At 43.4% G+C, this 14,989-nt stretch overlaps 1 protein-coding gene across 1 annotated transcript in view; it reads left to right on the top strand.

The window, feature by feature from the left end:
• Positions 1-4,241: 4,241 nt before the first annotated feature.
• Positions 4,242-14,989, top strand: part of TECR (trans-2,3-enoyl-CoA reductase) — a 30,195-nt gene continuing 19,447 nt past the window's right edge. Inside the window, exon 1 of the mRNA XM_082212245.1 lies at positions 4,242-4,378. Coding sequence (XP_082068371.1) covers positions 4,364-4,378 — 15 coding nt within the window. The 5' untranslated portion in view covers positions 4,242-4,363. The remainder of the gene's footprint in view (positions 4,379-14,989) is intronic.

Below are 14,989 nucleotides of genomic sequence, written 5' to 3'. Positions count from 1 at the left end.
ACCATTGTATTACTTACGGTAATAAGAAGCAATTGTTCAAGGTCTGCAGCCGAGATTGTTTCCAACATGTCACATCCACACCATACATTTAAAGCACGAGGCTTCCTGCAAAGAATCCTTCGAACTGTAGTTTGTTAAAGATGCTAGTTTTGTGAGGTGAAAACCCATGGTTATTTGAGGGAAGTCATGTGCTTTAAATATATGGTGTGAAAATGACGCTGTTCCATCACACAACATTTTAACTGGGAATGGCTTGGAAAAAACCTGGGGCAGGAGTCAGCTAAGTTGTTGTGTGCATGGAATGATACCTACCTGTGCAACAGGACTTTTCTCTCCTCTCCTCCACCCAAATCCCACAAATTTGTTCCCAAATAAAGGTTTTTGGGGTGCAGGGGGGAAATCTCATCATATAAGCAGATGTTGTTCCATACATGCTTACCCCACTTAGTGCTGCATTGAATTCCACCCCGGGACCTTCTGCATGCCTACATCTTCTGAGGTATAATTCTCACTAATTTATAGAGCAAGATCACCACTTTTGCCCACTTCAGTTGACTTTTGCCCTCAAAGCTCAAAAAGCCTTAGGAGTCTACTTGAACACAGACAAGGCCACGGTCACAGAGAGCCATAATGCAGGTGGGCAGGGGAGAAGAACAAGCGCAGGAGTCTTTGCGACAGCTAGTCACTTGGTGAAAGGGGCAAAAGGGACTCTCTTGTTTTAAATCCGGCTTGCCTGTTCAACTACCGTATTTTTCGCTCTATAAGACTCACCAGACCACAAGACGCACCTAGTTTTTGGAGGAGGAAAACAAGAAAGGAAAAAAAATTCTGAATCTCAAAAGCCGGAACAGCAAGAGGCAACATTTGCAGCTATGTGTATACTTCTTCACTGCTATCCTCTGGCTATCTAGGACTGCAACCATTTCTTCCAGAATTTGTCTGCCTGGGTGAGGTAAAGTTTCCACTGTCTGAGGAATATAGTGATTTTAAAGTGTCAGGGGGATATACGGGGGATGAATCCAGCCTTTTAAAGCCATTTGAGGATCTATAGCTCTTCATATCCCCTCCCAAGGCTGGAAATCTAGGCATAAGCATCTCTGTTTGCTACACGTTAGCTGAATTATTAATCTGAAGGAGATTCTTTTAATCAGTGCTTTTACCCCTAAAAAAAATGTTTAGGGGTACTCGCATTTTGACTCAAGAAAATCATCATTTTATAGTTCAAATTGGGAAAAATAAACACAATATATGGACAAAAGTACAAAGATTCACAAAATGTTTAGGGTATGTGTACCCCTGCATCCCCCCAGAAAAAAACCCACTGCTTTTAATTTGAAATGCTGTCCTAGAAATAATGACTTTTTCAGGGCAGGGGAGATTACAAATAGAAAAGTGAAGCCTCAGACAGTGTTGGCCTTTTAAGTTATTTCCTCCAATTATTCATTTGCTTGCACTGTTTTCCAGAGGCTATATTAATAGAACCTGTGCTTGAAATAGCCTTGCAGTATGCACAGTACATATGAAGGGCATTTGCTAAGGAAAGAGGATTAAGCAAAGGAGCTAAAATAAATGGGAGGCTCTTCCTCAACCACACAGAGACTTGAGATCTGTAATAATTTCCTTCTTCTCTTGTGTTGTACTTCTGTTGGCTTGTCTCAGCAACTTTATGAGACTATTAGGCTTCCTTCCCATATTTGTCTTCCTTGCCACTATCGACCATGTTGTATTTATGATGAAACTGTACTAGATAACTGCATCCTGCATTGTGAAAACAGAGGGCTCTTCCAGATGACCTGTTTATTGAGCATTCATTCTGGTTTCTTTGCAGGGGAATTAGATGAAGTTGGCTATTTAATGAGCATTTATTTTGGTTTGTTTGTACGGAGGTTAAATGTGCTGTGCTGTCCATGATTTTTAACGACAATGAAAAGGTCTCTGGGTCTGGTTTTTATTGGGTTTCAGTCCACATGGGAATTATATATAATGAGACTGAGGTTCAGACTGACAAATATGCTTTGGGACACGTATAAATGGACAATGTATTACCTTTGTCTTTCCTAGAAGTGTTGGGTTAAGCAGGAGCATAATGCTTGAAGACATTGAAAAAGATGAGGCTGGTAGGAGGGTTTACTTTTTTCCTCTGGATCTTTAGTCAGCAAACATATGAGACAGATTAGTCTGTTTATGGTTTGACAGGGCACTGCATTCTTCAGAGTAATTTGTTTAACATTGAGAAGACCAACCTTGATTCCTGTGAAGTATGTGCAGTGGAGGAGACTGCTGATCATGTGTTATTATGTCGCGGCCTGTGGTACAGGGATGAGAAGGAATTTCTTCTCTGCAAGTTGAATGGGATGTTGTGTTTTGAGCTGTAGGGATTGTACTTTGCAATAGAACTCTTTGAGGTTCAGTGCTGGCAATATTGTGGAAGCTTTTATGGTTTACCAGGATTTGTGGTGGACTGTAATTAAGTAGTAATGTTATATCCACTAGGTGGCAGTAGCAGGGCCCTTCGTTTCTGGCCTTGCTATGCCATTAAACTAGAGGAAACTACATTCCGTCTGACTGTTGTGGGATTAAGTTTCGAACCTATTATTATTAGAGATTAGAGAAAGACTGCACCAGTAGACTTTTATTGTCAGTTTCGGCCCAGTGGTCTTCTCGCAATATACTGCCTATAATGTTAGCCTGCCAATAATTTGTAGGCCATAAAGCAGGCATAGGCAAACTCCGGGCCTCCAGATGTTTTGGAACTACAATTCCCATCATCCCTAGCTAACAGGACCAGTGGCCAGGGATGATGGGAATTGTAGTCTCAAAACATCTGGAGGGCCGGAGTTTGCCTATGTCTGCCATAAAGGCATGCCATCCAACATTTTGCCAATGAAAATAGGGACTGCCTAAGGAAAAGTGAGGGACGTGGGTGGCACTGTGGGTTAAACCACAGAGCCTAGAACTTGCTGATCAGAAGGTCGGCGGTTCAAATCCCCGTGACGGGGTGAGCTCCTGTTGCTCGGTCCCAGCTCCTGCCAACCTAGCAGTTCGAAAGCACGTCAAAGTGCAAGTAGATAAATAGGTACCACTACTGGCGAGAAGGTAAACGGCATTTCTGTGTGCTGCTCTGGTTCACCAGAAGCGGCTTAGTCATGCTGGCCACATGACCCGGAAGCTGTACGCCGGTTCACTCGGCCAATAAAGTGAGATGAGCGCCGCAACCCCAGAGTCGGTCATGACTGGACCTAATGGTCAGGGGTCCCTTTACCTTTAAGGAAAAGTAGGAAATTCTGGGATCGAATCAGAAACCGGGATGGCTTGGAGCTGCTGCATAAAGGTATTTCTAATGAACACTTGCTTTCCTCCAGAGGGAGCAACAGCCAGAATGCTGGTTTGCTTCTCCCTCTTCCTCTCCTGCTCCGGAGGTAGGATCTTAACCAATGTACAGTGTTACCTCGGGTTAAGAACTTAATTCATTCCGGAGGTCCATTCTTAACCTGAAACTGTTCTTAACCCAAGGTACCACTTTAGCTAATGGGGCCTCCTGCTGCCGCCACGCCACCGCATGATTTCTGTTCTCATCCTGAAGCAAAGTTCTTAACCCAAGGTACTATTTCTGGGTTAGCCGAGTCTGTAACCTGAAGCGTATGTAACCTGAAGCGTCTGTAAGCTGGAGCGTCTGTAACCCGACGTACCACGGTATTCAGGTAACCAGAAAGGAAATTAAGACAAAACATCAGGAATAACTTTCTGGCAGAAGAGCAGTTTGACAGTGGAACAGGCTCTCTTGGAAGCTGGTGGACTCTCCTTCCTTGGGATTTTTTTAAGCAGAGGTTGGATGGCCATCTCGCATGTATTATGCAGTTGAGAGTCTTGCATTGCAAGGACTGGACTTGATAACCCTCAGGATCCCTTCCAACTTTACAATTCTATGATCCTATGATCTCCGAGTTCCACTGAGTTCAGCAAGGCTTACTCCTATGCAAGGCTTTCCGCGGCTCAGCCTATCACCTACAGCAGTACAGTAGTCGCAAAAGGGTTATTGTATTTCTATGGCCTATTGTGATTGGCTCATGTCTCACCCACCGCCCCCTCGTCGAATTTTATGACAGCTTCAGTAGCCTGCCACTCTTATCACCCTGCCCGTTGATTGGCTCGGTTGCTGTCACGCGCCACGTGTTTCCATAGGGACGCTTGGGGCGGGTATGTAGGCGGGTGGGGCCGTCCTATTCCCCTGATTGGTTGGGCACTTGAGCCCGAATCCCTGTGATTCGCCGTCCTGATCCTCGTGCCGCGCCCCTTTCAATGATGTTAGGGTGTCACGTGAAGAGAAAGGGTGCCAGGCTGTGGCAGCACCGAGTGCGGAGCCATGAAGTACTATGAGGTGAGGGGGGCGAGCGGAGGCCGGGGAGAGCGGCCGGGAGGGGGAAGCGGTGGCACTCCGGTGGCCGCCCTCTTGCCCCGTGGGAAATTCTGCCCCTTGCGCTCTGACCTGAGGGGAGGTTGGTGGGTACGACGCACGCGTGGGACTGTGGCTCGCGGGGGGCGCATGCGCGGGGATTTGTGCCCAGGGGCGCGCGAGTGAAGGCACGCGTGTGCGTACAGCGAATGGGTCCACAGTAGGATGGGCGCGCGTTGGCTATAGGAGAGCAGGAAGGGGATAAGCTTTCTCATTGAATCGGCTCCAGGGTAGGGCAGTCCTTTGGTGGCACGTACTTTGCACCATTTCTATGCAGGGCGTGCAGCCTTAAGCCTCTCAAACTGCTGCCGTGCCTAAGGGGGAGTTCTGTGATACCTGCAAGTTGGCATAGGACGCCAGCCTCAGTTGCTCCAGTTAAAATATATAAAGTACTGCCATTATTATTTATTATTTAGATGGGCTTTTTCGTGGGTGTTTCCTTGCATAGCGTGCTCTGTTGCAGTACTTAATGCTTTCACACTTGACATAATGACTTCCTGTCTCATTTTTCTTGTTCTTAAATATGAAGTGGCTAAGTGCTGCTGTTCAGAGATATTCCAAGCCATTGTTTCTCTTTGGTGAGATGTGTTTCGATAACCATACTGCCATTTGAATTTTAGATAAGTGGTGGTTTTCTGCACATATACTCTTACCATCTCAGGTTTTCTGCACATATGCTCTTACCATAATAATAAAAAATCCTCAGCTCCGAGATGTTCCAGGAAGAAGCTCAATGAGTGGTCGGAGAGGAAGGATGTTTAAAATGCAATAACCATCATTAGAAATCTTCCCCCATTCTTGAAATTGCAACATATGCCTCTTAGTATAGTGATGTATAAATTTTGTTTAGATCATTTCAGATAAAGATGCTTGTTTCACATGATACTGCTACTTTATTATGCTGTTCTTTGGCACACAATGTATTTTTGATTGCTCAAGAGAACCTGGTTCAACCCCATCTTATTCTCATTGTGCAAGTCTGCCTTGATGTGATAATGTTCTGGCTTGTCTAGCAGTATTATGGGTTGCAAAACTTCTTCACCTTCACAAGATTTTATTTAAATGGGTCTGGTGTACTGATGCAAGCATGGACTACTGTATAATAACTGAAACTTAATAAAGTCTCTTGAAAATGTGAACAGTGTAACTTGGTTTGCTAAGTGAGTGAATGTGCAAAGCACTTTTCTATCCATCAGTATGAATGTGGATCCTCCTGGCTGGCTTTTTTTTTCTTTTTAGACAGGTGTCTATGTGGGATTTACCAATAAGTCTGGCTTCTTTGTACTGCCACTGTGTGATTTCTAATAATCCTCTAGAGAGTGGAATGTGTATGGTGCAGTTTATGAGTTACTGTAGTCCATTGAACATCTCAGTTCAGGATTGCTCAAGGGCTTTTATGTTTCATCCTGAAAGTGGGAAGTATGTGCACCTGCAAGGTGCCTGAATAACTTGCTGCTTTTATATGTTAGGACTTACCCACACTTCCTCTTGTCCCACTGCTTTCCCCCAGGGAAAACCACTCTTTAGTTCTCAACTGGAGCAAACAGTAATTCAGTTTTTTCTGGATTGGTGTTTGCTCCATTTTAGAGCTAAAGAGCAGATTTTCTCTGGGAAAGGAGCATGGGAAGGGCAGAGATGCTCAGACCTGTGCCTAGAAAGTACTGGTCAAGAGGAAAACTGCTCGAACCTATGCTTTCTAAGCACAGGACAAGTGGAAGTGTGAACGAGCCCTTTAATCAATAAGTCTCTAATTTTGTAAGATAAATTGGAATATTCAGAAAGCTGTTCAAACAGAACTGGCACCTGGTAGTTAGAAATAGGACTTTCTGAGACAAATTTTAAACTATGCTTGATGCATGAATTTGAGGTATCTTCCATGGTGCTGATTGTTGTCTCTTCTTGGAGATTGGCTGTTGAGCAAGTGAGACCATAGGTCTGTTTCCAGCCAGAAAATTACTGTAGTTGTCTGTTTCCCAACATCCTTATCAGAAACACCTGCAATTCATGCTTCAGGCACTGTGTGTGGGATGCATTGAAGTTCTGCCCTTTGATCCTACATGCATTTGCACAGTGGTGTAATGTATTGAGACACCAGAAAAAAGAGTAAACTAACTTAGTTGTACTAAGAGCAGGGTTATGTTTTTTCTTTACTGCACTTAGTACTAATGGCTGAAAAGTTCTGCAGGTTCTGTTAGGAGGCCAACTAACTGTCCAGCATATAAACATATAATAATCACTTTGTGTATCTTCACTGTTCAACAATGTAAGCCCTCCTTGGGCATGAAATGTCCAGCCTGGAGCTGGGTAGAAAAAAACTGGCTTTGATTACAGTTTTCTGTTATTCAGAGATACATCAGATCAGTTGTCTATGTACTTTAATTTTGTACAGCATTAGCTAATGGAGTTACGAGTGGAGTTGAGCCAGTTCATGGAGGTAGAGGAGGGGAATTGTCAGCAGGGCTTTCGACTTGGTATGAGGGTCCCTTGTTAATCTGACGTGACCTGGAAGACATTTAGGCCCATGTACTTCATTGTTTTTACTGCTAGCAATCTGGTAACTGTGTCCTAGTGGTTTTCAAATTGCATTCTGGGAAATTCTGAGTTTCCTTGGACTCTTATGAGGTTATCAGTGAAAAGATCCATAGACGAGATTACCTGATATAAAGTTAACCAACCACAACTATTCTTCCCATACATCATGTAAACATGAAATAATACTGTGTTCGTAGGTTGTGCTTGTTTTGTGGTAATGGCAACATCCAACCAGCTTAGTGACCAAATGAACCAAGTGTATGCCAAGCAGAACCCTAGAACACACCTCAGAGTCCTTTGTAGCATATTGGAGTTCCATGGCCAATACGTAAGGGGTCCCTTGGCAGACATATCTGTATAGAAAGGCTTCCCAGAAGGTAGAAGATTTGAAGAGAATTAAAGTCTTGTCTGCAGAATAAGTTTGAAGTGGAGCATTTGTCGTTTTGTGTTTATATTGTTCTGAGACCATGATAACATGTCTGAGTTCCTGCCTAGGAGACAGTGCTTTCAGATTTTTTTAAAAAATCCAAACATGATGTAGAGACTTACATGATTTCTTTTTTAACCGTTCTAAGCATTTGTAACTTGAAAGTAACTGAAGCTTGTAAGGCAAGAGAGCAAATGTTCTGCTGCAATCTGGAGAATGACCTGAGCAGCTAAGTCTGTCTCTTCGCCATGAGGTCAGAGAAGCCTTTGCACCTGTTCTGTAAATGGATATATGCCTAGCAGTGCAGCACTTACTAAGATTGGCTATATGTACTGCCTGCCCAACCAGCTCAGCAGTTTATCAGATATACTGTATGGTGAATGGTCTTGTCTGGGAAGTGAGCAGGAGAATGTTTAATCTCATTCTAATATATTGATGTGGAATAGAGGAACACCCCTCCCCAGGACAAACTTGGGATATGTTTTTTTTTTCTAAATAGACAAATGGGCTCAGCCCTCCTGTCTCTAGTTAACAGCATGAACAGATCTAGTTACATCATGCAGGGGAGATAAGTTCAAGCATTTGTCTCTACATTATGATTCTATTCCTGCTGTCAGTATCAAGTTGAGCCTTTCATAATTAAAATATAAATCTGATTCAACCTGCTTTATCGAAAGGGAAGGCTTGCCTAGGGTGTTACACACCGCATTGAATAAGATATTATGTATGTTGTACATGACACCCGTTTGTTATCTTTTAAGAAAGTGGGATGGGGAGAGGATTCAAGGTCTGTTTCAGGCTGGAATATGTAGGAAGCTGTATGCTTGTCTCCTTAGACTTTGGGTCTAGGCAGTGTACTTGTGTATGCCTGGTATTAAATACATTGTCCAATTAACAACCGCTTGCATTTTTTCTAAGCCATCTTAACTACCACTGCTTAGTCTTCAGTTACAGCTCCTTAATATTTATGCAAAACTTTTTAAAAGCTGTCAATTCAGAGGCTGGAATCTTGATAAAGGATCTTTGTTGCACATGCAAAATAAATTCCGCCTACAATATTAAGGTAAAGAAGACCAAGAGCTGTTTGCATTGGAGGCAGCTGGGGATCCCCATACACAAGGTCCAGCCAAGGGCCTAGCTCTTGCTTTTTGATTAGCACAGGTTGGGTGGGACATTATGAGATTTGCAGGTAAACAGAGCTGGATTATTAGGCTGATGAGTGGGGATTAAGTGTCTCAGCTAACTGGAGCTACACACATCATGTACACTGCATAGGTCAGGATGGGGAAGCTGCTACCCTCCAGATGTTGGCTCTAACTTCCTTCAGTTGCAGGCAACTTGGTCAATGGCCAGGAATAATCAGTTATAGTCCTACAGCATCTAGAAAGTCACAGGTTCCAAATCCCTGATACAGGATGTTTTAAGTTAGGCTGTGACTAGAATACAAATAGACCTGCTTCTCAATGATCTAGAATTCCTATGTTAACAATTACAGCATATAACTAATCTGTGCTCAGCGATGCTGGGTATGTACTCTGGCTTAAGTCCCTTGCTGGACTTAGTACAACATTCTTTACAAGATTTCCAGCAATCAGAAAGCTTTAAGTAGTTCACCAGAAATGCGTAAGCAGATCATGGTGTGTAACTCCTGCCCATCCCACTGGATTGCTGTTTCTGATCCATTAGCTACCTATCTTCCTTCCTTTCAAGATGGTACCTTCCAACTCTATGATTCTATGTTCTTTACCAAGGACAACCCATCTTTTGGATATGTCTGACCAGCTTTGAAAACTTGGGAGAGGAGTTTCTACAGGTAACCTGTGCAACTTTTCCTTCCTTGGAGGTGGAAGGATAAGTTCTCTGAGTGGGTTGGTGAAGTTAGGAGCATACTTCGTTTGCATTTGAAAGATAACAATCCTACATCTTGCAGCAACCTGCAGATTCTTAGGATAGTGTTGGCAGCAATAATGGCATATTAATTCTGCATTTCAGTGGGTAGGTTAGCTTTTCCTCAGATTTCTGAGAGTCGAGGCACACTCTTTTTCTGAACTGAAATGGGTGGAAAACGTAACTCCTGCATCTGAAAAGATTGGATAGAAATGGGGTCAGCCCAGAATAGTGACTTGTACAGAGTTGCCACAACTGACCTCCTTTGAAGGCAGGTAATTCTAACATACATCCGTGTATCGGGTATGATGACATAATTAGATCACTTCTGGTCCAGTCAGCACAGAACTGCCCTCTGAAAAAGTGGTCAGAGGCTCATGAGAGCTTTGAATGACTTAATTGATTTCATTAGTTGTTCTTTCATCTGCGATGCAACATATGGTTTGATAATGACTAGTGTAAAGATCAAACTTTTAATGTACCACACTGGTTGGAGGTAGTATTTGATCCTGCACAGATCAGGGCAGAGATGGGTTGTGCTTGTTCAGTGTTTAGCAGACAGCAGGAGTGGGGAACTTTCGGCCCTCCAGATGTTGGTGAACAACAACTCCCATCAGCCCCAGCAAGCATTGTCAATTGCCATGGGTGATGGGAGTTGTGGTTTATCAACATCTGGAGGGCCAAAGGTTCCTCACCCCTGTAATGCAGGAAGGCTGGGAGACTTACACGCCACTTCAAGCTAACAGTTTGAACTCTGTTTATTGGGGCAGAGCTCCCTCCCCACCATACCTACTGCTGCTGCCACCAGCCCTGCCCACTCTGCCACTGTCATGAGCCCTGCTGGGCAGCAATGATTTCAGGCAAGATTGTGCCAATTTTGGGTGAGAACTCACTAAAATGGATGCGATCCTGCCCCAAATCAGTGCTGCTGGCAGAAGTGGCAGGGCAAGTGTATTCTGCTTCTTTAAAATGTAGGCATAAAAGGTAAAGGTAAAGGTACTCCTGCCCGTATGGGCCAGTCGTGTCCGACTCTGGGGTTGCGCGCCCATCTCGCTTAAGAGGCCAGGGCTGTCCGGAGACACTTCCGGGTCACGTGGCCAGCGTGATGAAGCTGCTCTGGCGACCCTGCACCAGCGCAGCACACGGAAACGCCGTTTACCTTCCCGCTATAAAGCGGTACCTATTTATCTACTTGCACTTAAGGGTGCTTTCGAACTGCTAGGTGGGCAGGAGCTGGGACCGAAAGACAGGAGCTCACCCCGCCGTGGGGATTCGAATCACCGACCATGCGATCGGCAAGTCCTAGGTGCTGAGGTTTTACCCACAGCGCCACCTGCGTCCCTAAAATGTAGGCATAGGGAACGCTTAAGACTGAAGTGTTAAGTGACCGTTAATCAAAACTTTTGGATGCTTTTGGAAGTACCACCTGGAGGCTTCCGTGGCTCTGCCTCAACCATTTTAGTATGGTTTTGTTTTCTGAGCCTGAAAACAGCAGCTGTTAGATATTTGAGCAGGAGTGCCCTCCTCTTAGGTGTTTGTGCAAGAGGTTTTAAAAGTAATGAGCCTGGCTTTCCCTGAGTGAGATCAAGAGCTTATTGAAGCATTGTCATTTTGGAATATGAATATGATATTATTTTATTTATTTATTTATTTATTTATTTATTTATTTATTCGCAGCCCATCTGGCTGAGCTTCCCCAGCCACTCTGGGCGGCTCCCAATCAAGTGCCAAAAGCAATGCAGCATTAAACATTAAAAACTTTCCCAAACAGGGCTGCCTTCAGTTGTCTTTTGATTAATGATGATAGTTTTGATTAAGGTTCACTTTACACTTCAGTCTTAAGAGTTACCTATGCCTACATTTTAAAGAAGCAGAATACAATTCAGTATGCTATGTTCCAGGTACATTGAATGGGTGTGAATCTCTGGGTCCTCAAAGGTTACCCTATTTGTGTAGAAGCTGGTACAGTGGAACCTCGGGTTACAAACACTTCGGGTTACAGACTCCGCTAACCCGGAAGTAGTACCTCGGGTTAAGAACTTTGCCCCAGAATGAGAACAGAAATCGTGCAGCGGCAGCGGGAGGTCCCATTAGCTAAAGTGGTACCTCAGGTTAAGAACTGACCTCCAGAATGAATTAAGTTCATAACCAGGGAGCACTGTACTTTGGAAGTGGTTGGCTTGCACAAGCTGCCATTTGTGTGTATTTTGCAACCTGTTGAGTTTGTTTAGGCATGTTGCAATACACTCAGTTTAAAAGAAAATTCAGGCTTACAATGCCTGAAGCAGTAGGATTAAATCTGGGAGGTCAGAATTGCCTCTTAGCACACATGTGTGGTTAGCACACATTTATTTTCTTCAGCTTCTTCTCCACTCTTCATCTTTTGAGTATTTAATGCTGTTTTATTCAGTACCTCTGTTTGATGTGTTTTGAGTTTTTGGCTGAAATATTTTGTATATGACATGCTCTGCAATGGGTGTTCTTAGTGTGTGATGGTAACTTAACACTGTAAGCCCAAGCAAGGGTGGCTTTTTACATCCACTTGAGGTCATTCCTTAGTCTATTTTAGCTGTTCAGGTTTTATGTGTACACCAGAGGGTGCTCTCAGCTTAGTGTTTTGAGTAGATGTGTGTTAGTTTTGATTTCCTTCCAGGGTTCTCCCTTTTTTTTCTTCAGTTGCTTAGCCTGGTATTCAGCAGCAGCAGCAGCAGCTCCGCTGCAGATGGATGCATTTACATAAACTAAAGAGACAATAGTCCTTAGGCTGTGGTCACTGTGCATTTAAAATGTCTGTCCCACTCTAGTTAATGTAGTTGGGACCTTTGCCAAGTCGGTCAGTGCAACTTTGGTTTGCTTTTTGTTTCATCAGAAATGAAATTGTGCCAGTTTTCTGCATCTGATGACAAAGCTACAAAATGTCTGGTCTAAATGACAGCATTCAGGCCTATGTGGATGTAGAGGTCACACCCATATCATACATGAATAGCCCAGTTGGTAGAACATGAGACTCTAATCTTGGGGTTGTGGGTTTGAGCCCCATATTGGGTGAAAGATTCTTGAATTGTAGAAGGTTGGACGTCTCTGATTCTGCGATTTAAAGCATATTTAAAGCACGTGCCTTCTCCCCCAAAAATCCTGGGGACTGAAGTTTAAGTGGGCTGGGAATTGTAGCTCTGTGAGGAGTAAACTACAGTTCCCAGGATTATTTGGGGGAAGCCATGTGCTTTACATTTATGGAGCAGGTGTCAGCCTAGATGCTGTGTGAATGTCTGCTGCTTCAGTATAGGAGCTGCTGCTGCTTTTATTATCGTCCAAGTCTTTGTCCTTTTGAAATGCAGGCAGAAATCTAAAACTTCACCATGAAGGCACTAGTTGGGCTGTGGCAATGCAAGAGCAGGATGCTGGACTATAGATGGTCCTTTTGTTTGATCCAAGAGGGCTCTTTGTGTTCTTAGGCTCATTTCAACTTGCAGCTACTTCTGTATATTCAACTCCTACATCTGCTTCTGTAATAATTCTAAAGCCAGAATTGTGTTGCAAATACCACCACCAGTTAAAACTTTGATCCTCATATGAACCATACTTCTTACTTAGTCTTTTTAAAACTTTAATTATAACTCATTCTAACCAGTGTGTCAAGAGTGGCTATATTACTAGAAGCACAGAGGGTACTGATTTCAATTTTGCTTAACATATAAAGCAAGTACAGTGCTGTGTTTTACATTAAGTCTAAAGCATTCGTTTCTCCCCTCGGTCCAATTTTCTCTCCTATTTGACTTCTGTCCCAGGCCATCCTGCTGTGACTGATAACCTAAATGAATGGCAGGCACCATCTCACTGCATCTCAGTGATGCACCCATCTGAAAGCTGTTAAATATTTCCTAGGCCTTCTTGGCTGTTTGCCCTGCAGCTTACAAGTCTTGAAACTGGGAGGCCACCACTACCTTATTTCCACATCTTCCATTAGTACTTGTCTGTATTGTCACATGTTGACTGCATTGTTAAGGGAGTTCCATACTTCTCCAGACCCTCTTTTCCTTACGGCTCCATTAATAGCAGAATTGTAGCAGTTTGGAATGCTTTCATTGTAAACCTGCCAAGCTGTCAAGATACTTAAATAGATAACTTCATAGGGGTTATTTTTGTAACTGGGTGCATTATAGGAGTAACACAATACTGACATGCCACTCAGGTGTGAAATGTGCATGTGTTGTCTTTTCATGGTGATCAGGAATTTTATGGCTGTATTTCCAGGATAAACTATCTGGGAGATCTGTAATGAGCCTGAAATAGTATCTGCTATATTTTTGGAAAGAGGTTTGCTGGTTTGTTCTCTGTATATTCAGACACCTCTTGAGAGATTATTCTTGAACATGGCACAAGGGTTTCCGAGTTGGGGCGGCGGTCTTCATCAGTGTTTGGATGCCAGGTGCCATTTTGAATCAAGCTGGCAGACCAAAAGATGACTTTGCATTGATGTCACCCAGTTTTTGGCGTGACAGATCCAAACTCACAAATTGCACTATCAATTTAAAAATCACAATCTTTTTTGGTTCCTAAAAATACCTGGGCAGCTCCGGGCACCCCCTGCTAGCAACAAATAAAACAATGAAATATAACAACTATGGGCAGTAATTTTGTATTCTTTGAAACTGAAGTAGACCATGTGGCAAAACTGTATCAATCATTTACCTTGTCTGGCATAAATATAGTGGTACCTCGGTTTCTGAACAGCCCTGTTTACGAACTATTTGGTTTACAAACTCCGCAAAACCAGAAGTAGTGTCCTGGTTTGCGAACTTTAGTCTAAGAACAGAAGCTGAACGGTGGAAGGGCACCGGCAGCGGGAGGCCTCATTAGGGAAAGTGTGCCTCGGTTTAAGAACGGTTTTGGTTTAAGAATGGACTTCTGGAACAGATTAAGTTTGTAAACCAAGGTACCACTGTACACCCATTTCTTGTGCCTTAGGAGTCATTAGAAGGGACAGAAACAGCAAGCAAACATTATGACACATATTGGAGTTGTTAATATTTTCAATCAGTGGGGATTAAGGGATGCAATTACCACATTTTTGCACTGTCTTCAGTTACACTTGAGGGTGGGAAGGGGGAAACCCCTTAATTTCCCTGCTCTGATTCGCTTCATGCTCAACTTGGGCAGCTGTGAATGCACATGTACAAGTATGAGAGAGATTTCATAGTAAGTAAGCTATGAGTTGACTGCCAGTTGCTCTACTTCATATTGCACCACAGCAAAATCATTGTTGCTGTGTGTCCAATGAAATGCAGAGCTGGAGATAGCTGCTGACCTTTCTGGGGTGATTTCATTTGCCATGGTCTCTCTACGCCCCTTGCCAGTGAATGTGGCAAGTAGGCTATTTTGCCATACATGGGTTCAATCCATTCCAGAGAGGGAGGTAATAGACAATTACAGTAATGCGTTAAATAGCTTTCAAGTTCTCTGTTACCTTGGGCAAACAGTGCCGCTATATAGCCTCCAAAAGTCATCTTTTAAACCTCTCTCCGTCCTGAAACTTAAAAGTCTATTACATGGCTGTGACTATTCGGGCTCAGAGATTAAGTTTGGTGATCTGTTAATATCTTAACCAGTTAATTCCTGGTGATTTTTCAGGCAAATATAATATGCCTTTTTTCTTGTGAGAAGACCCCCCCCCCCAAAAAAATATACTT

The sequence above is a fragment of the Podarcis vaucheri genome (assembly GCF_965113315.1).
Source record: "Podarcis vaucheri genome assembly, chromosome: 2".
In the NCBI taxonomy this organism is placed as follows: domain Eukaryota; kingdom Metazoa; phylum Chordata; class Lepidosauria; order Squamata; family Lacertidae; genus Podarcis; species Podarcis vaucheri.
The sequence above is the reverse complement of the archived record's forward strand: the minus strand, read 5'-3'. Positions and strand labels throughout refer to the sequence as shown.